This window comes from Phalacrocorax carbo, chromosome 3 (assembly GCF_963921805.1).
Source record: "Phalacrocorax carbo chromosome 3, bPhaCar2.1, whole genome shotgun sequence".
Classification (NCBI taxonomy): domain Eukaryota; kingdom Metazoa; phylum Chordata; class Aves; order Suliformes; family Phalacrocoracidae; genus Phalacrocorax; species Phalacrocorax carbo.
In genome coordinates, this window is record NC_087515.1 from 80,621,090 (window position 1) to 80,643,952 (window position 22,863).

At 40.7% G+C, this 22,863-nt stretch overlaps 1 protein-coding gene across 3 annotated transcripts in view; it reads left to right on the forward strand.

Moving 5' to 3' along the window:
* The window catches only part of BVES (blood vessel epicardial substance), a 34,502-nt gene extending 12,094 nt beyond the window's left edge, over positions 1-22,408 (forward strand). For 2 of the 3 annotated variants that reach the window (XM_064447536.1, XM_064447537.1), the window contains exons 4-8: positions 6,881-7,068; positions 8,030-8,138; positions 10,082-10,249; positions 14,517-14,658; positions 22,085-22,408. In XM_064447536.1, coding sequence (XP_064303606.1) covers positions 6,881-7,068; positions 8,030-8,138; positions 10,082-10,249; positions 14,517-14,658; positions 22,085-22,212 — 735 coding nt within the window. In that variant the 3' untranslated portion in view covers positions 22,213-22,408. Of the gene's footprint in view, positions 1-6,880; positions 7,069-8,029; positions 8,139-10,081; positions 10,250-14,516; positions 14,659-19,847; positions 19,952-22,084 lie in introns of all 3 variants that reach the window. The other variant, XM_064447538.1, reaches the window with a different exon arrangement.
* The last annotated feature ends 455 nt before the right edge of the window (positions 22,409-22,863 follow it).

Below are 22,863 nucleotides of genomic sequence, written 5' to 3' on the forward strand. Positions count from 1 at the left end.
TACTCTAAATACTTCCCATGTCCTGGCAAGAACACCAAACAGTTGTTTGCAACCAGCTTGATCCATGGTGTGGAAACTGTTCAGGCAGCCACACTGCTGCTTCTCTGGCTCCTGAATGAAACCAGAGGAGACCAGTGCCTCTGAGGGGGCTGTAATTTCACCTGAACCTGTAAACTGCAAGGCCTGTGTTCCAGCTACTGATACCTGAGACACTGTGCTCTTTGATTTAATGCTGGAAGTTTGAAGGAACACTTGAACAGCTAGGTACCTACTGGGAGGCAAGCTAATGGGTCTGGCATTCGCCTAAGTGCGTCCTGCCACACATAGGCCGCACAAGCATGTGTTCATGCTTGACTGTGTCCTAAGTTGGATACAACAACATTAGGGGACTTTCCTAGCCAAGGTATTGGGTTTGTGCTTGAATCCAGCAGCGTTTAAGTAGTCTTTGTGATGGTGGTTTTTGGATTTATTTATTTTTTATAGTCTAATCTGTCTAGTTCTCTGCATGACTCCCATCACTGTATCTGATCACAGCCTAGGATTTGTGCTTAGCTTCAAGGTAATGTTTATACCAGATTACAGTGAATGTAAAACTACTCATTTCACCTTTGTCCCTGTATGAATTTCTGGACTGTAGCTTTTTCTCTCTGTCTGTGGCAAAACATAGCATTGTTCTATAGGGGAGGATGAGGAAAATTTATCGAACTAAAAATAAAGCATTGGAAAGATCTAATGAAAAGTCTGTCATGGACAGTGAGAGTACTTACAATTGTGTTAATGGATGACAGATAATAAGTAGTTGAAGTCAGCTGCATTTAACGTAAGTTTCCTGAATACATGTGCTAACTCTGTGCATCCCACTATGATCAAAATAGGGTCTTCCACCAATTCCATGTACAATAGAGTTGACATGGTTGAGTGTTTCATCTTTCTTGTTTGGTCATGTGAAACCTCTCTGGCACATCTATCATAGTCATTTAACCCTGACCTTTGTAGTTGTGCACACTCCTCTTTCAAAATGTTTTTGTGGTGGTAAAGTTTACGGAACTTTGTTTGGATCAACACTGCCAGCTCCAGATCTTGGATGGAACAAGGGAGCTTGCAGCAAGAGTCTTCCATGTGAAGGCTTCCTAGATGCTCCTTCTGGTGAGACTGGAGTTACTACCTGAAGAGCGACCTGAAACCAAACGTCATTTCTATTGAGTCTAAAAATCAACAACTACATCTCTGCAGTATCTATAATTTTGGATAGATAACAAAGTAAAATCATGAAACCACCACCACAGGATGCCTTTACTGAATCTTTCTTTTGGTTTTTTTTCTTTGTCTTCTGCAATATTGAACAGCTTTCTAAAGACAGAAACGTGTGGGAAATAGACATAGTGAAGTGTAGGAATAATATCAAATCCTTTCAACTGGGAAGTGCTCTACATAGGCATTGTCTGTTTTCTTAGGTAGCCTCAGTCACATTCTCATACTTGTCCTGAAATACTGCATTGTTCAGGACATGGGCAGTCCCAGAAATGAAAGGCCTCTGAGAGGAAGCATGTACTATTGGAGTCTAACAATTAAGAGCATTTTCAAAGAGTACCAATAATTATTTGTGGTCTCTTCTGCAACAGTAGATTTGCCTTCTGAAATAGAAATTGGAATCATCTTGTCTCATTCCATCCACCTCCACGTTAAACATCTAGTTTAAGCTGGTTGTCTGTTTGAGATGTGATAGTGACATCCCTCTCCACTGGCTAGAGAACAAGCCCACACAACTGTTATAAACTGCTAACCTAGTTTTATATAGCCATAGTTAGGTGAGATGCACTTCATTGCTGCGCTCTAGCAGTATGAGGAAAAAAAAATTCAGATTGCTTCATGGCATGGTAATCTAAACTGTAACACAGTGGAGAACTGGAGTCTGGCTTTCAGAATTGTGTTACTACAACCACAGCTCTGTTCTGGGGACTGTGGATACTCTGCTTCTCTGAAGACCGGGCTCTAAATATGTAGGAAATTAATGTAATTTACACAATAGTTGAAATTATATGGAATCAGGGTAATAGCCCAAACAATATATGAACCTCTTTGTTACAGACTGCTTTATCAGCAAGCTTACTTGAAGTACTGCCTGGTAGTTACACGTTGTCTTACACATTGTGTTTATTATGAACTTGAAGGATGTTTTTAAGTGCTTTTCCTATAGAAAGCTAGAGAATGCAAAAAATATAATCTTGAGGACTAATTTTGAATGAGATTTTCTGTCTGCAAATCTTGTATTGCCCATCTCAAAATCTATTCTATTTAGTCATCTTCACAAATGACATTTTTAAGGAAAGGAACAAATGGAAGAATAATTACAAGTTAGTCATATTAAAAATGAATAATTCATATATTCAGTTGGGCATATTTTATTAAATGGAGTGTGCAAACTAGCAGTGAGTTTCTTTTCTGACCAGATGATTATTTCTGTGGTTTTGACTTCTTGGAGTTTTACAGATTTGACTTTTTCAGTCTGAGTGGAAACTCAGAGAGTCTAATCGGTATCTTTACAGAGCTCTGACTCGGAGCTCTGGCAGCATCCCAGAATATTTCAACCACTGCTGAACAAAACATTACACCTACCCGTATGGCTCATCTGGAATATTGCCCACAAGCATGACTGGAGCAGCAGTCAGCTGCGCTCGTGAAGGGTGAATAGTCTGTTACGAGGGAGACTGTTTAAAATAATCTACGGTGTCCAACCTGATCAATCTTTAAGAAAGTAGTTATGCTTGCTCTCCCTTTTAAGTATGGTACATTTGAGGAAGATCATGAAACCTGAATTATGTGCTAGTTAAGGGATTGCATTAGCACTCCAGGGTCAAATCCTGTCCTCATGTCTGTATGTGCTGTTATGTAAGGAGTCTTGGGAGCTACTTGTATGTTCATCTGAGAAAGGAATTAATCTTTCTTTGGGTTGCAATGGTCATGAGTAGAAAGAGGTGCAAATTAAATTGGTATGGCTATTAAAAATGAGGGAGAACCTGATGGCAAAACAAATTGTCATCTAACTTCACAGGTATGTGGAATGTATTCTGAAATCAAAGGGTTCAGGGCAATCACTGATGCATCTTCTCATGCTAGCTTAAATACTTGTTTTGTTTAAATTTAACCTTTATTTTGTCTATGTAGGTATCCTTTGAAGTGTTAAAGACTTGGCATAAAGAACATAGAGGAAATTTGAAACCTCAGTTTCATATAAATGTAGTCACCGGTGGAAAATGTAATTGGTAATTGATTCAGTGTGAAACCAGTGTAACTTGAGGTCAAGTGACATACTGGGTGTATGTAAGTCCATGAGCCCTGATGGCATGCACCCACGAATGCTAAGGGACCTGGCTGGTGTCACCACAAGGCCACTTTTGATAATCTTTGAAAAATTGTGTTGACTGGGAGAAGTGCCCGAGGACTGGAGGAAAGCAGCTGCCACTGCTTTCTTCAGAAAGGGCAAGAAGTAGGACCCAGGGAACTGCAGGCTAGTCAGCCTCACCTTGATCCCTGAGAAGGTGATAGAATAGCTAATCCTGGCAACCATTTCCAGGCATGTGAAGGACAAGAAGGTGATCGGAAGCAGTCAGCATGGATGCACCAAGGGAAAGCCATGTTTAACCAACCTGATCATGTTCTACTATGAAATGATTGGCTGAGTAGATGAGGAGAGAGCAGTGGATATTTTCTACATTACCTTTAGTAAGGCTTTTGACACTGTCTTCCATGAACAACTCATAGAGAAACTGTTGGGATAGGGGCTGGATGAGGAGACAGTGAAATTGATTGAAAACTGGCTAAAGAGCTGGGCTGAGGGCAGTAATCAGGGTATGACGTCTTTTTGGAGATGCGTACTGGGCACACTAAACTAGCGTATGGTGTGTACTCTAGTGGTGTAACCTGGGTGTCAATACTGGGCCCAGTCCTGTGTGATATCTTCATTAATGATCTGGACGATGAGGCAAAGTGTACCCTGATGACACAAAACTGGGAGGAGTGGCTGATAGACCAGAAGGTTGGGTAGCCAACTGCAGGGACATGGGCAGGCTGGAGAAATGGGCCAACAGGAACCACATGAAGTTCAACAAGAAGTGCAAAGTCCTGCACCTGGGGAGGAACAACTCCATCCTCCAATATATGCTGAGGGCCAACTGTCCAGCTGGGAAAGAATCTTTGCAGAAAAGGACCTGGGGGTCCTGGTGGACACCAGGTTGAACATGAGCCATCAATAGGCCCTTGCATCAGAGAGGGGCAACAGAATCCTGGGCTGCAGTTAGGAAGAGCATTGTCAGCCGGTCAGGATGGGCTGATCCTTCCGCTTTACTCAGCACTGGTAAGGTGCAGGTGGTGTGCTGGGTCCAATTCTGGGCTCCCTAGTACAACAGAGACAGGGACATACTGGAGAGATCCCAACAAAGGGCCACAAAGATGATTTGGGGACTGGAGCATCTCTCATATGAGGAAAGGCTGAGAGAGCTGGGACTGTTCAGGCTGGAGGAGAGGAGGCTCAGGGGAGATCTTGTTAATGTAGATAAATACCTGAAGGGAGGGTGCAAAGAGGATGGAGCCAAGCTTTTTTCGGTGGTGCCCAGTGCCAGGACCAGGGGCAATGGGCACAAACTGAAGCACAGCAGGCTCTGAACATCAGGAAACACTTTTTACTGTGAGGGTGACCAAGCATTGGCACAGGTTGCCCTGAGAGGTTGTGGAGTCTCCATCCTTGGCAATATTAAAAAACCATCTGGACACCGTTCTGGGCAATGTTGCTGTAGGTTACCCTGCTTGATCAGGGAGGTTGGACAAGATGACGTCCAGAGGTCTTTTCTAACTTCAACCATTCTGTGATTCAATGACTATTGTTAATCTTGTCTGAACATTTATATTCTAGCCCTCCTCGGTCCTGATAGCATTTCTGGGGTAGAGATTAATTTATAGGAGGGAGACACGTAACAAAATGTTGACAGAGTAATGAAATAGGCATTTAAATCTTTTGAGAAGGCAGTAATTCACATTTGATTGAAGTTTATGGATGGATGGAACAAAAAATCAAACTAACTGCTTTAATACAGTTATGGGTGGTAAGTACACAGGTACTATATACAAAGTTCACAATAAGTTTGGTTGTGTTTAATGATGAAAAAGTTCTCAGGAGCACTCTTATGAGAATTTTTTACATTAAGCCCTTGGAAACAGGTATTGATGTGTGGTTTACATGGAGTCTGCATAAAAATCCTCATCGTTTATAAACTTGCTTTCACTTTTCAAGGTTTGAGGCTGTCTGGGTGAAAAATGAAGTCTGCAGGTTTGGGCTAACCTTTTGCTGAGCTTTTATGGAAATAAAAATGCTGAGAAGTCTTGAAGTGGTAATAGCAAGGTCACATAAGCAGCCTTAGCAGTCCTGTTTAGCAATTTAAAACCAAACTGCATACTATTTATTAACCTGCCATCTCTGCCCATGGGATTGCCACTTCCAGGGTTGTTCCTGTGGTGGTCAGTGGCCCAAATGTGGGATGGATCACATCAGTGATTGAGGCGGTTTGTGAAATACTCCGAACATGGTTCCATAAACTAGGAAGTTTCTGCATCGGCTCAATTTGTTCTATATTTAACTAAATTTCAAATGTAAGAAGGCAACTTTCTCAAGTTTCCCAAAACTTTTTGTTTTGCCTGGTTTACTCTTTCACACACACATGTAATTCTACTGAAAACAGCTCAGGGAAGATTTTTTTAATGTGGAATGCGTACCTCTCTTAGGTGCTAAAGACTAAATTTTCACTCTAAAATGCTCTCCTGGGCTGGGAATAGTGACAGTTTGAAGCCCTCGTGGTTCTCAGACAGCCTGGGGCCTCCCGTGGTCATTCTGGATTCCCCAGCTCCTCCAGCTACAAGGTAATCAGAAGTTTCTTGATTCCCACTGTTGCCAACCATCATCTGAAAGGTGACTCCTGTGCTACCACCTTCTCTCCTTCCCTGTTTTTTATATTGAAATATAAATCTAGAAAATTGTATAAACTTGGAATATTCTCATTGTTGAAGTGGCGACTCCTCCTCTTTCTGCCTTTTTTCTTGGTTGCTTTTCCTTCTTTTCTGTTCTATGTATATTTTATCTTTTTGTTATCTGATGCTTACAGTTTTAATTTGTTTTCTCCCCAGCAAATATGCAGGCTTTGTTCAGGCTGCCTCTGCTTTTGGGGAGGCTGGGACACTGTCTCATTCCCTGATACCTTCATTCAGGAAAGACTTCCAGGCTTGGGATTTCAGCCAACTTCCTTTCCTTCATTGCCACTGCCTGAGTTTGGGTGGGCTCCTAGATGTGGGCTGTTCAGCTGGCAGTGGATTTTTTTTTTTCCTTCCCTCATCACACGTGGTTTTCAATATGATGCATTTGTTTTTCAAGACTCATAGTACTGCTTTTCTACTGCAAGTAAGCCAAGAAGCTCAGGGATGAAAGGGGCTCCCAGGAGAGCCTGAGAGATGGGTAGAGAGAGATGTCCATATGATGTGAAAAATGCAGGTAACCTCATCTTTTTTCCTGTGTAAATCTGGCCCAAGTCCTATTCATTGTTACAGCAACAGAAGTCTCAGAAGACTCCTTGTGTCTGATTTAACTTCCACTGGAATGGAGTACCATCCTAAAGCACCAGTGTGCCAGCCCGGCTAATTTTAGATAAGGTTTTGGTCACACTCTCACAGGCAGTGTTTGTGAATAGGTGTCACACATTTACTGCTTCTTTCGTCACCGAAACATAACAAAGACAAAGATGGTCCTCAAAAGTAGCAACTAAAGCATGTGTGCAGTCTTAATCTCTTTTAACTAATGCTTCTGTGTTTATTGATGTCTTTTGTTTTTGCATTCTAGATCAAGATCGAGAAGGAGCTTAGCAGCCTCTACAAGAGAATGTTTGAACCTCTCCATGTGCCTCCAGAGCTCTTCCAAAGACTAACTGGACAATTCTGCAACATTCAGAGTTTAAAGACAGGTCAAGCCTACGCTGCAGAAGATAAAACATCAGTTGATGATAGGCTAAGCATCCTGCTGAAGGGGAAGTAGGTTCTGTAAAACTTGGAGATGGTCCTGTGCTCTGTGTGATGGTTGAATAGATTAGGAATTTGATGGGGTTTTTGTTAGCTTTTTAAGTGATGATGTTTGTAGCATGTTACGGTCTATAGCCAAATAGTCTATAGTCACAGACTATTTTGTGACACAGTTTTCAAATGACAGGGATGTCTCTTAGTGGGAGCATGTTATGCCTCCACTTGTGCGTGCAACTGCATGGATTTTAATGGGAATTAGATTTGCATAAGACCAAAGGCAGTGTCTTCCAAAACAAGCAAGAGATTTGTGTGAGTCTGAGATATCTAGGTTTTCTTCTCAGTGTATTCGCAGGTTTTAAGGTTAAAAAATGTTGTGCATGAGGTAAAGAAAAAATATCCCTCCAGCAGACTTTAAAGCAGGCCTGTTGGAACTGATTCATTGCACATGTACGTGCAAGCAGAGAGGGGCAGGTGCACTGCCCAGAGGCTGACAGGGCCCAGGTGAGAAAGGGTAAAATAAATGCCCATGGCCAGGCTGTAATCTTGAAGCTCTTGCTAAGTTCTGGCCAATATTTTAACCAGTTTCTGTTGATGACAACAGTGACGCCAGGTTTCATCGTTTTTCTTTGAAGTCATTAGCTGCTCATTACTGCAAAGCTAGTTATCTAAAGGAAGCCTGATTCTGGTCTGGCTGTATAGCATAATCCTGCAGACCTTTTTCATTTTGAGTAGCAATGTTCTGGGGATACACACCACATTTGGCGATTCAAATTGGCTGGCAGCCTTTTCTGCTTGGAATTGGTGGAGGTCTAGGCAGAAAACAAGTTAGCTCTGGGGCTGAAATTCCAAAAGTTTAACATATTTTTGCCTGTTACCTGCTGCATTACCACTGTCAGTAATCATAACCCAATTTAGATTAAATTAATCAACCTCCATGTCTTTAAAATGTTGTTTCATACATTTTTATTTCCAGAATGAAGGTATCTTATCGAGGGCATTTTCTGCATAATATTTACCCCTGTGCCTTTATAGATTCTCCTGAATTTCGATCAACACAGATGAACCGGGGTGAAAAATTCCAGGTACGCTCTGGTTTAAGTGTCACTGGATATGTACTGATGAGATCATTAAAAAACAGAGTATAAATTTGATCAGTAGTGAACTATTTGACTTGCATAATTTTGCTAGCTTTCTAGTACTAGTGTTTCATGGTGGACCATATCAAGAAAACTTTCAAAATGAAATGCTGCAAAACAGTATTATGATGGTGTTTGCTAAGCAGTCTGCCTTTTGCTATTCTGTTCTCTTCTACTGTTTCCAAGTTTATTTCGTGCTGAGAGATTATTCAGGACAAGACAGCTTTACTGGAAAAAGAGATGATGTGAGCAGTCTCATCACTGCTTCAAAACCAGAAAAGGGAAAATAATTATTGTAATTTTTGGTGTTACTAAAACGAATAGCTAAAAATTCAGGCACTAGTAGTCTGAAATTGGTATTTATCTAAGTGTGTTAATGCTTCTGTTATTTTGGAAGTAGTTAAAGCAGCATAAGGTGAAAGGATTACAATATTTTGAATAAAGATACTTATATGAGAAACAATAAGGATATATGTCTTTAGTAGTGTAGTTATGCTACTACATTAAGGGATATATTATACTATAGCTTGTGGGAAAAAATACTGTTCGAGAAATGTACTGAAATTAGTATTTTGCTGCCTTTTACTTGTTCCTTAACTGCGTATGTGTAGTAACGACCGGATTGTGGCTGACTGGGTACATGCACATGGATACCCTGGCAGAAGGGGAGGGAGGGAGAGCAATGTAGACTCTAAAATCAGTGATTGATGTCATATGTTCCGGTCAGATACTAGGCTTAATGCCAAGGAGAGAGAGTTGTCCAGATGTATTCATTTCGCAGCAGTGAGGCATCCTGCAGCACGACTGCCCTCTTGGCACAGCCTGTTTCTCTCATAAGCAACTCAATATGAATCTGTCCCTCTGAAGGGAAAAGGCCGATGCCTCAACTTCTGCCTGCCTTAAAAATTGTTGTAATCTGGTGCAGTGTACGTCCTTCATTCATGAGTTCTGCTTGTTACTGCCATATAAACACTCTCAGTGTTGCCATTGCAAGAGGACACGCATTCAGTCTTAAGGACCCCATCTGCTGGCAGCACTGGCAAATTCTTCCTCAGCCTGTGTGCCTGAATTACAGACAGTGAAGTTAAAATCTGCAGATATATGACAGTTTCCCATTATTTCTTAGGCTTTATATATTTTTAACCTTTCAGGAGGCAACATTAGCTTGTAATAGCAGAGAGCACCTGATTTCTTTGTAGATGACTGACTTTCCCCTGCAAAACACGCCACTGGGCGTCACCAAGCAGTGCAGGTTTTGGTGTGCCGTTGCCCTCTGGCTGGCACAGAGGGATGAACCTGGCAGGTCCAGCCACCCTGGAGAGGGTGCGAGCTGCTCTGTAACTATCAATAACAGAACTATCAGAAACTGAGCAAACTGAGCCTTAGCTCAGCTGCTAGAAGGTGGTGGTGGTGGGATCAGCAGAGCTGACAGTGAAGAGATAAAGACGAAACTTTAAAAAAAAAAGAAAATCACTAAAAGCTCTTTGACGGAGACCTTTGGATTATACCAGTTGTTCTTGTTTGGTGACAGCAACATAAAATAAAATCAAACAACCTGTAGGCCTATTGGGATGTGAGTAGCGTCATCGCTATAGGACTGGCTTTATATGTAAATCTCTTCTAAAGTAAATGCTTTTACGGTTTGGAACTTATGAGAGATTTTACCCCATTATCTCCCCTCAGGATTTCTGAAAAACAAACTGGCTATGTGTATCAGTTAAAAATATGAGGATAATAAATATTCAGAGATGTTTTAAATTTGCAATTATCACATTCTGAGGGATACCGAAAAGTTTTAAGAGTTATTTTAACTGGAAGCTCAAATAAAATGTTGTCACTTATTTTAAAGCATGTTTAAATGTGCTAATTCTGAGCATGTATGTTCTCAGGTCACCATTATCGCAGATGATAACTGCAAGTTCCTGTGCTGGTCCAGGGAAAGACTGACTTATTTTCTGGAATCTGAGCCATTTCTTTATGAGATCTTTAAGTATCTTATCGGCAAAGATATTACAAATAAACTCTATTCATTGAATGACCCAACCTTAAATGACAAGGTAAGACTGAAGCTTTGTTTGGGAATTTTCCTCCCACACACAAATTTTAAATCCTCTTAAAGCACCTTTTTTTAACCTGCTGCTGTCAGCTGCTGAATTCACACTTGTTGCCTTTTAGAGCCAAAGTATGAGTCAGTGCAGCATTTCTGTCAGAAGCAATATTGGTTAAAGTTAGCACAGTAATGTTCAAGAAAGATGAATAACTGAGACTCAGAACTGATTGGCTAGCACAAATATTTCTAGCCAACTAGTAGACATGATGGCCGGTAGCTAAAAAGGGCTTCTCCTTGGATATCCTTTCTCATTAACAAATGGGTGCCTTTGTACAAGGAAGCATCAGAGTTTTTTCTTAAACAATTTTCTTGCTGGGGCCAAAAAACTGGATAGTACTGATTGCCAAGAAGAATAATTTTAACGTGTTTGAGGGTTGCAAACACACACAAAAAATAAAGGAACGTTAGGTTGATATGATGTAGTTAGCGGAAGGAGGCATGAAATACATATAAAATATAAATACATGTAAAATATTCAGTGGTCTGAATATAACTCATTCTTCTTTGCATGTAGAGGGAGTGTCTTCTAGGTGTCATCATAAGTGGTTTGGGTATAGTCAGGGACATATTATCTTGTTTCCCTTTCATTTTGTCTCCTTAGTTACATGGCTTTTCAAGATTTGGATGGTAACTCATTTGCTGGTGGGCTTTTTATTATTTATGTAGTGGCTGTAGGGTTCTCATATATAATTTATTTGAAGAACTTTCACCATCGTTTATGAAAAGCTTTATAATTTTATAATATAGTATTTCATATTCTGTCTGTATTGATTTAACTCTAACTCAGAGCAAAATTCCTTCTCATCAGCTTGCCCATAAATATCTGATATACAGGTTAAATAATTACTGGTGCAAAGTTGTGAATTTGCTGGAAAATGATCTAAAAGGAATGACTGCCACTGCTACTATACCACAGACATCAGCAGGTGTAACTTGTAATGCCTCTGTGGCTAATTAGACATTGTAAGTTTTCCTAATTTTGTACTGGCTATAGAAAGAGAAAAGAAAGAATTGCTGGAGAAACAATTTAATAGGATGTTGTGGTTTAGCCCCAGTCAGCAACCAAGCACCACACAGCTGCTTGCTCACTCCCCCCTGGTGGGACAGGGGAGAGAATCGGAAGAGTAAAAGTGAGGTAACTCATGGGTTGAGATAAAGACAGTTTAATAGGTAAAGCAAAAGCTGCGTGGAAGCAAAGCACAAGGAATTCATTCACTCCTTCCCATGGGCAGGCAGGTGTTCAGCCATCTCCAGGAAAGCAGGGCTTCATCGTGCCTAATGGTTACTTGGGAAGACAAATGCTGTTACTCCAAACATCCCCCCTTCCTCTGTCTTCCCCCAGCTTTATATACTGAGCATGACATCATATGGTATGGAATATCCCATTGGTCAGTTGGGTCAGCTGTCCTGGCTGTGCCCCCTCCCAGCTTCTTGTGCACCCGGCAGAGCACGGGGAGCTGGAAAAGTCCTTGACCAGTGTAAGTGCTACTTAGCAACAGCCAAAACATCTCCACGTTATCACCACTGTTTCCAGCAAAAATCCAAAACACAGCCCTATACTAGCTACTACGAAGAAATTTAACTGTCCCAGCTGAAACCAGGACATAGGAGTAAAGCACTGCTTATTCTGCCTTCTGCTCAGTGAAATAGAGGATTACACTGTCCTGCAATGAGATCCTCAGAAATATTTCAGATCACGGTTTCATCTTACTAATGCAGTAAGATAAAAGTGATCTAGCGGGAATGTATCATCTATAAAATACATCCTATAAAGTGTGTTGATAAAGCTTCTTTTTTTTTAACAAAAAAGAATTACGGGGGAATGTTCTGTAATAAAACCCATGTCTGTGCAGACAGTAAGTAATTTCTGGAGTGACATGAAAGGAACATGTAGCAGCATGCCTCCTGTGCGTGCATTCGGACTGCCTCTGCCGGGAGACTGCTGTTCTCCACATTCCTTCTCATCTTGCCTTTTTTTCTATTTCTCCCTCTTTTTTCGTCTTCCTTCTTTTTTTCTCCTTTGTCCTGTTTTCCTTTTTCTCTTTTCTATTCTCTATTTTATTTACCTCTCTTCTTTCCTCTTTCCTTCCCTCACTTTTTTTTGCACATGGACGACAGCATTAGGGTGTCATGCCTCGTATACAAAGTCACCTGCAACGAACTGGTGCTGCTGACTTCTGGCACTGTAAAGCTTCAGCACTAGTATTGATATTTTTCGAAATGGAAGTATAATAAAATAATCATTGTAAAGTTGTAATCAATTGTTTTTAAGTGAAGGGTCCTTATCATACCTTCTAAGTATAAAAAAAAAACCCACCAAACTTCACCGCTCCTTTGATTTAACATCTGCTCACCTTTATAAAAATAACAGCATGAATGTTTGTCATCAGTATGTTCGTTTTAGGCTTCCTTGTGAGAGTAGTGAGCTCCCCCAGCTTCTGCCTCCTCTCTTCTAATCCTCCTGTTGTGTTGCAGCCACAGGTATTGCTGTCATCGAATTGCAGTCCTTGCTTTTGAAAGGTTTATTTTGATTAGTGTTGTGTTGAATGTGCACAGCCTGGAAAATCAAATGGATGCCCAACCTGTTGGGCTAGGAAAATCAAGGCTGAAAGGGACTTTCCTTTTTCATACTTAACCTGTCTATATTTCCCACTGCATTGTTCAAGTATAGCTACGTAATATACATATGAGTCAGTATGAACAGCAAAGTTCCATTTAACTTTATTCCAGCTAATAAGTGTTGACATTTCTATTTACCACTTTGTTTAACACACTGACTATGTATTTCACTCACCATCCTAAATTCACACATGGATATGTAAATCTGGCCTCAATTTTATGTATATTTCTTAAGTAAATTATATAATCACTTTAACTTGAGTTTGTACCAAGCCTTTAGTGAAAATAGTCACATGAATTTAAGATTATTGTAACCATTTAATCACATTAACTTTTGAAAATGTATGTTATAAAAATGAAGAGTGAACATTTGGGAAATTTGTGGTACCTTTTTATTCTTCCTCAAATGAAAATCCTGTTGCACAAGCCCTTCCTACATAATGTAGGACAAGAACTATTTGTCAAGTACATTCTCCTTCTTTTCCCCATTGCCAGCATGCTATAGCCATGTCACATCCCACAGGCTTCATTGTCAAGTACACATCTTACTGGTGTCTTTAATGCTTTTTAGCTCGTGACAATCTCAACAGAAAGTTTTGTAGTAGACTTCTGTACGCAGGGGACATACAAGGGAGCAGATAAACCAAATCCAGTATAGATTATTCATAATCAGGATGGTAGTAAGGAAATAAGAACATCAATTCATTGTATGCTGGAAAACAGAAAAGTATCCATTTATTTATAAGGAACCTTGTGATTTTCTCCTACCTGAGGAGGTTTTCACTACTGTTGGGAAAATAGTTGTTTCTCTGCACATGAAATAGGATGCTAATTCCTGACAAAGTTCAGTAAAGTGGAGTTACCCATTATGCCTTTGTCATTGATTAGTACCTTTCACATACACCTAAATCAGCATTCTGACTTGCTGGGTACTTAACAAGGTACAACATATGGTTTCATATAAATATTTTAGTACAAAGACGCCCCAGGAAGACTACTCAAAGCAAATGGAAGCTCCTAAGACCATTTTACAGGCAGAGGATAATGTTCATATGATGCATTTAATGTCTTCAGTAGAAACAAGAGCCAAATGATCATCTACTAGGAAAGAATGACATTCACTGTTTTCTAACATGATGAAATGAAAAGCCAGGAAAGTGAACAAGTTTTTGTTAAGATATAAATTGCTAAACTCTATGTATAGGATGCTGTTTTGTTTAGCAGGGAGGACCAGGCTCATCCTAAAGGCCGTATTTAATTGCAGAGCATCATACCTGAATAATGAATTACCAAATAATAAAAATCAACCTTTCTATAGAAAAATACATGAAAAGTCCAGTACAAAACAGAATTAAAATTTAATAACTAATCCGAGGTTTCATGCTTGTCAGTGTTTGAATTCCAATATATTACTGGCATCCTCTATTTTCATTTAAATCAATTTATACTGCATAGAATAATCTGCCCTAACCAGCTTCTTGATTTATGAATAGTTGCAGCTGAGACCAGAGCATCTACTATGGAGGAAATAGTTATTTTCCATTTTTATTTTAATTTACTTGATACCTTTTTTAAAATAATAATTTTTTTTTTAGGCTTCAAAAAAGATTGATCGACAGCCTAGTCTTTGCTCACAGCTCTCTGTGATGCAGATGAGAAACAGTATGGCCAGTACCAGTGACAGTGAAGATGGCTTGCAGATGTTTCTTCGTGGGACTTCCTCTGCATCCTCTCTTCGTGAGTGCTCAAAATAGTTCATGCCAGTTTTGAACACAGCTTGATTGATTGTTAGAGATGATTGTAGAACTCCTGTTGTCTTCAGTGGGAGCAGACTAGCTTTTTGGATTTTGCTGTACATCAGCTAAATGGAGAGGACCTAAGGGTACTAATTCATAAGTACATAGGCTTTGTATTCTAACTGAAGCTACCTCATTTAGATATTGGCAAAAAACCAGCATGTATTCTAGTAATTTTTAGCATGAAGTGAATGAGTAGGCATAATATGGAATGTTTATAGCAGTGGGGCAAAACTGTGAATGTACCATGCCGGTCACAGTAGTATCTCCTTTGGTCTGGGACTGGTGATTGTAGAAATTAAAAACCCAAACAAAACTGTTTCCCTCAGCAACCCTCTGCATTTGCTCCTGAGATAGTTTGTATTGGCAGGGCCTGGAGAAATGTGGTGTACAACCAGCATTTTGATATCACCTGGAAAATTTCCAAATACCCTGTTAGGCTCTCCCTCCCTGTGCTTTGTATGACAGGAGTAGCAGAGAACAGATGAAATGAGGGAAGAAACGGATCTGACCTTTTTGCTTATACTCCTGAAATGTATTCCTTTATAGAAACCTTCTAAACGATTCTTTCTAGGCTATTGTTATGTTTTACTTTTAATTTTCCTGAATCTCAACTTCAACAGTAGCCTGGACTCTGAAAGCAGCTTTTGAAAAAAAAACCCCAGGAGATGCTCAGTTTTCTCATTTGGCATAAGCTGTTAGTTTAACAGAAATTAAAAGGATCATATAGGATTATTTTTATTTGGGAAATATTATTCTTTAGTAATTAGAACTCAAATATATGAGGAAAAAATCACTACCGGTTATTTATTCTCTGCTGAGAAAAGAAAGTGATAGAAAGTATTTTCGTTTTCCCATTTAATTACCTGTTCTACATTGTGTTCCTCACAGTTCTTATCCAGGAACTCCTTCAGATTTGGAGGGCCTATCTGTTTTCACTCCTTAACGTTGGTATAGTTTGCATGCCTAGGTAGATGGAAGCAAAAGCTCTGCTAGTGTTTCACCCTACTAGAAACTCGAGGGTGACAGCTGGGATATTGTTTGATGAAAATTCCAATGTTATTTTCTTTATTTCTCCTCTGTTCCCTGAAAGGACATTTAGAATCGCAGAAACAGGTAAGCTTGGAAGGAACTTCTGGAGATCGTCTAGTCCAACACCACGATCAAAGCAGGGCCAGCTAGAGCAGGTTACTCAGGGATGCGTCCAGTCAAGCTTTGAATATTTCCAAGATGGAAGATTTCACAGCGTCTCTGGGCAACCTGTTTCAGGGCCTTATCACCCTCACGGTGGAAAAGATTTCCCTTATTGCAACTCATTACTGTTGTCCTTTGTTCTTTAGTGCATGCCTCCGAGAAGAGTCTGGCTCTGCCTCCTTTATACCCTTCCATTAGGTAGCCGAAGGCAACAGTAAGATCCCCTGAGAACCTTGTTCACCAGGCTGAACACAGCTAGTTCTTGCAGCCTCTCCATGTACGTCATGTGCTCCAGCCTCTGACCATCTTGGTTGCTCTCCAATGCACTCGCTCCAGTATGTCCATGCCTTTCTTGACATGTTTGGGGGAAGCCCAAAACCAGACACAGCACTCCAAATCCTGTCTCACAAGTGCCAAATAGAGGGGATTAATCTCTTTCATTGACCTGCTGGCTACGCTCTTGCTAATGTGGCCCAATATATGCTGCTAATATGGCCCAATATATGGTCGCCTTCACTGCAGGGGCACCCAGCTGGCTCATATTCCATTTTGTGTCCACCAGGACCCCCAGTTCTGTTTCTGCAGAGCTGCTTTCCAACCAGTTGATGCCCAGCCTGTACTGCTATGTAGGTTTCTTGTGTCCCAGGTGCAGGAATTTGCCTTTGTTGAACTTCATGTGGTTTCTGCCAGTTCTTTTCTCCAGCCTCTGAAGGCCTGTTCGGACTAGCCACCCTACCCTCTGGCCTATCAGCAGTTTCCCTCACTACTTGCCTGTTGTCTGTCAACTTGGTGGGAATGTGCTCCATCCCATCATCCAGGACATTAATATATTGAACATTATAGGCCTTGGTATTGGCCCTCGAGAGACACTGCTGGTAACCAACTTCCAGCTGGGTGTTGTACTGCTGTTCGCCACCCTGTGAACTGAACAGTCCAGCGAATTTTTTACCCAAGCTATAGTCCATGTATCCAGTCCATTTCTCACCTATTTGGCTAGAAGGATTCAGTGGCAGGCCATGAAGGGCCATGCTACAGTCCAGGTAAATAACATCCACTGTATCCCGTCATTCATACATAATGCCTGTCATCTCAATACAGAAGGTGATCAGACTGATCAGGTACAATCTGCCCATGGTACGCCCATGGTACACCCATGCTAGCTGTTTGCAGTCACCTTCCTGTCCTTCATATGGTTGGACATGGCTTCCAGGAAGTCAGGCTCCATAATCTTCCTGGGGACTGAGGTTAGGCTGATAAGCCAATAGGTCCCTGGATCCTCATTCCTTGCCCTTCATTAAAATGGCCACGACATTGGCCTTTTTTTCTCTCCCCTGACTGCCATGACCTTTCCAAGGTGATAGAGAGGGGTCTTGCAGTTGCATCAGCCAACCCTCAGCACCCTTGGATGCCGCCCATGTGATTCCACAGTGTTGTGTTTGACTTAAGTGGTCCCTAACCCAGTCCTCCTTTCCTGTAAGTTAAGTAGCACTCTCCCAGTCTCTGCTACTAGACTCAGACACTCTTGCCTCAAGACAAACCTGTAAAGTAAAAACTGAAGCAAAGAAGGTATTTGATACCTCAGCCTTTTCCATGTCCCTAGGTCCTGTGCCCCACTGAGCCATGGCCTCACAGTTCCCTTGTCTTCCTCTTGTTGCCAAGGTATTTGTAGAAGCCCTTCTTGTTGCCCTTCACTAGATCCAGGTCCAGCTGAGCTTTGGCTTTCCTAATTCCATCCCTGCATGCTTGGGCCATGTTTCTGTATTCCCCCTCAAGCAGCTCATCCATGCTTCCACTTCATGTGTGTGTGTGTTTTGAGCTCTGTCAGGACTTTCCTAATCATCTATGCCAGCCTTCTACCACGCTTGCTCAACTTCCTGTACACTGGAATGGACTGTCCTTGTGTTTTGAGGAAGGTGTCCTTGAAGATCAACCGTCTGTCCTTGGGTCCCTTTGCCCTTGCAGGCCATGTCCCATGGATTCCTGCCAAGTAGATACCTAACCAAGGCACAGTCCCCTGTCCTCAGGTCCAGGGTTGTAACTCTGCTGTTTTTCTTGCACGCTTCTCAGTCTCTTAAAATCCACCAGCACCTGGACACTGCAGCCAAGGTTACCATCAGCCTTCAGCTTCCTGATGAGTTCTTCCTTGTTCATCAGTGACAGGTCCAGCAGAGAACCTCTCCTAGCCGGCTCATCGATCACTTCTGTGAAGAAATTATCTGCTACACTCTCCAGAAGTCTCCTGGACTGCTTGCGCCCAGCCCTGTTGACTTTCCACCAGATACTGGGGAGGCTAAAGTTCCCCATGAGTACCAAGGCCTGCGATCATGAGGCTTCATCCAGTTGTCTAAAGAAGTTTTCCATCTGCTTGCTCTTGTTGATCAGGCAGCCTGTAGCAGTTAGCTGCCACGAAGTCTCCTGTGTTGGTCTGTCCTCTGATCTTTACCAATAAGCTCTTGACTGGCAGCCAAAGCTGTTCCATGGCAAAGCTCCATGAAATTGAAGCCACTCCTTTGCGTAGAGTGCCCTTGGACAGATATGCACACCCAGAAACCTGAAAGAAATTGTAAAACTGTGTTTGTGTAATTAGCTAGAATTAAAATTCTCTTTCAGGCTTAGCAGCAGAACACTTAACAGCAGTATTTCAGCTTTGGGAGAAAGTTATCTAAATGCATGACATGTTCAGCTGTAATTACATTAATCCCTAAGATGCATCCATGCTTAGCACATACTTGATAAATACACTTTTCTCTGTTGTACTTTTCCTTGGTTTCTGTACCATATTTTCTGGTGTATGGTATGTACTTTCCCCAAAAGAGGGGTTTAAATGTCTTTTATGTTCCAAAATTGCTCAGTCCAGCAGCGGTTGGTGTAGTTGATACTGCCACTGGCAACAGAGGTGTGGCAGCACCCTCCCGAGTCCAGAACTTCCCTTACTTTTGGGGCAGCAGGGGGGTTACTCATACAGCAGTGTATCATACACCTCGGAAATACCATCATTTATTTCTCCTTTGCGCTTTGATTAATGCAAAATATCTGACTTCTAGAAAAGGTTGATAAAAACTCTCGATGAAAGGTTATTTATCTCACTAAACTGTAATGTTTCAATCTTTCTTCTTGCCAAAATAGCTTGTTAGTTATTCCTGAGTACTGTCATTGCCAGTGAGAGGTTTGCTACCAAGGTGAGCTCTGCTTAAAGATTTGTATTCAAGGTGGGTTGTGGCCACGTATGTACTTTTTCTCAGATAGCAGGGAAAAAAGCTGCTGTTTGCTTTCCCACTGCTGTGTTTTCAAAAACCTTCTCCTGGGAGCTCTCAGTGCAGCAGTCAGTCTTTTTTTGATTTGTTTTTTAAGATTCAGTATGAGGTACATGCTGAGGCATACTGTCCCAGTGCTGTTCCCCTGGATCCTTCTGCAATCGTACATTTGTTTATTAAAAACAAAACCCCAAAACCAAACCCAGAAGATTTAGTAAGGAACAAACAGAAATTACAAACTGTTTGTTTATTGGTTTGTTTTGGTTTTTTTGTTTTGTTTTAATTAGAATAAGACATTAATAAGAGAAACTTACCTGCACAGGAGCTCTATAGGAATGCTGTTAGGTGATTGATTGTTGTATGGACAAAACCTTCCCATTACAAATACAGTGTTTGACTACTACATTGCAAATAAGTTTTATTCTCTTAATTTCCGTATTCTTGAAAAATTAAGCATTTATATTTTTGTTTAATCCAAACTTTTTAAATTATGCTTCTATCTGTGCTACAATCAGCTTTGACTCATTTCTCAAGAAACAGATAAAAAGCTTTTTTCAAAGTGCTTAGTAGCGAAAGGGTGAAAAATACTAATTAGTAGGTCCCAAACTACGATTACTAACAAAACTGTGTTTTGAATTTAATTAACTAAGAAACCCAACTAACTGTTTGCTTTTATATTAAGGAAATAACCAACAAGAGTTCTATAATGCTTACGGAGTGAGTCGTTTGCAGCATGATGTTTTCTGTTGATAACATCACATTAACTCAGCAAGCATCCTCAAAAAGGTATTAAAGTGGGATTTATTTTTCACATGCTACTTGTGCTTGACATCCGTGATCCATCTGTATGTAATTCATTAGTAAATGATATTGATGCATCTCTTTTTCCAAAATTTGAGTTAAGCAGAAATAGTTCAACCTGGTTACAAGGGTAGCTTCACGTAACTTTCTGTCCTGTAAAAAACATTTCAGTATTAGTTTCTATTCAGTACTTCTATTGCTTGATAGTCATTCTTATACTTATTAGTGATAGAGTCTCTTTCCGTGCTGCTTGGTTTAGATCACTCAGATTTGCTGGTCTGTGAATCTGTATTTGCAAACCTCTAAGCTAAGCAGGAATGTAGAAAGGTTTTGATTTGGTAATGCTTTTATCGGTATTACCTCATTAGGTGTGCTCACTGTGTTATACCCAGCTTGTGGCTAAAAGCAGGATTGGTTTTCATGGGAAATGCCATTTTCATAGGCATTTGGGCTTAGGTCCTCGAGAGAGGGCAACAGAGTAGTAGTGTGTGGAAGGCTGGGTTCAAGGTGTGGTCCAGTCTCTTGAACATCTGTCCAACACTGGATAGAGGCATCAGTAGACAAGTTTTTTTGTATTTGGAGAAAAAAGGGTATGTCTTTGGACCAAACAACTTGACAGTATTAGACTCAATATTGGATCCTGTTCAACAGACTTACAGCTTCTTCTGCTTTCTGGAGAGAGCTAAGCACTTTTAAACAAAAGAGGACTAGTCTAAAAATGGTAATAAACTGGGAATAAAGTCATAAAAAAGAAATGCTTAACAATTCCAGTATTTAAAAATGTGTGTGAATAACCCTTTATCATGGTAGTTTTTGAATGTTAAAAGAAAATACTAATATATTTTTAACACTGAAAGTTCTAAAAAGCTAATTCCGAACAGTGTTTGTATGAATGTGACTTAAAAATGCAGTAATATGATAACCCACTGGTCTTGCCTGTAGCTGTATTTTGTTCTCTGTGTGTAAGATATGCAAAGTCCTTCATATGTAGGCTTCCTTGGCAGAGCACTTTACTGTATATCTGATAAACTTCTTTTAAAGTAGTAAGAATAGCCCTTTCAATAAGAGTATGTTATGGCTATCGGTATTTTTTTCAAGAAAATTTGACCTTTTAGCTTCTATTCATACAATCTGTCAGACAGGACCACTACCTCCTGCTCTTTTCTTCTAAAGTGGTGTTTCAAAGATTTCCCTACTCTTCTTGGTCGTCATATTGTAGCTGTTTACAACCTTGTACCATTGTGGTGGTTTAACTCTAGAGGAGGGTACTGAGAGGAGAAAAAAAAGTGCAGATGCAATTTCAGAGTGGACAACAAGAAATAAACCTATTGGCTGTCGTCAAAGGAGCTCTCTGGTTTAACCCTCCTGTTGAAAATTTAGCTATAATAGAGGTAGTTTGCAGCGATAACTTGCACAAAAACTCCATTTAATGACTTACCAGTGATGGCTGTGGTGTGTGCTCCACTCTGGCGAGCTCTGTGATTTGCTGCATTTCTAAAAGATTGTCTTGGAGCAATGAAATCACTGACAGACAAATGTTATGTGGTCTTCACCCATTAATCTTGTTTTCTTTCTGGTTGTTTGTGGGGGTATTATATTTTCCATAAATTTTACATTATTGTGGCTTTAAGGCTGGTAGGGCTGTGATCGTGTACCCACCTGAGGTTTGCCCTGTACACCGAGGAGTTTTTTCACAGCCAAGGCAAGTGTGCAAGTGTACGTACCTTTTGTACTTGGGGCAGTCATTCACATCGTTGTTTGAGGAGAAGAATTAGTGGGTGACTGTAACGGTGATAAAATGATCACCAGGGACACAGCGTTGGGCACCTCATGCAGTCAGGATTTGCAGAATTTAAGTCAGAATTTAAGCAGAATACTGTGCCTGTGGCCGGCCGCAGGGTTTGAACCTCGGAGGCGTTGCTGGTTCATAGCAGCGTGGCTCTCCCAAATCTAGGATTTCCTGATGCCTGTGGCCAAATAACAAAGAAACCTTCATTTATAAAATCCTCTTGCGAGGGAACTAGGACAGGATCACCAGATTGTGTACACTTTGTCACAAACAGGTGTAGGTAGCAGGTATGTTTTGTTAAATTGATTATTTCTTTGTAACTGTGGCAGGCCCGGGTCGGACATCTCCCTACCTGAGGACCTCAGCAAAAATGAAGCCAATAGAAGAAAGTGTTGAAGATGACGTCTTTGAAGCACCATCTGCTGCTGATAAGCTTGAACTCCAGCGGCTGCCTTAAACAGATGTGTCCTCAGGCCTATCAGAGCTTGTACAAGGCTCTGGCGCAAGAGGAAGGATCTGAATTTGGGCAGAATCTGAAAGCTAAAACCACCTCTCTGTGTTTGAATTTACCACAGTATATGTCAGTGGCTTCTATACGGAAACGTGACATTTTATTTTACTTCTAAATAAAATAAAATAAATAAACCCCCAGAACTTGTATGGGTTTTATTTTTGTTTTCTGGACATGGGTATTTGGACTTTGTTTCAGCTTTGACTCTTGCCATCGTAAATGTAGCACTGAGTGGCTGACTAGCCTGAAATTTCTAGAGACTTATTCAGTGGAGCATATCCCCGGTTTCATTCCCATAAATTCCTTAGAAGCCTGTATCTTAGTGCTTTTCAGTGGCAGATTTTGAAACTGTGTTCCAAAGCCATCTTGCTGTTACCTGCCATCACTGTGAGACTCCCATGTGAAATAGTACACATGCTTTTCTGTACCTTTTGGTAGGTATTTGCCTCTAATTCTGATATTTCCCAACCTGACTGCTTGACTCTACAATTGTAATAATTCAATTTTTCTTGGCCAAATATTTAAATTTCACGTTGCCTTTCCAACCATAACGTTTTCTTTTTTAGATATGTGTATTACACTGAAGTCTATGTTTTT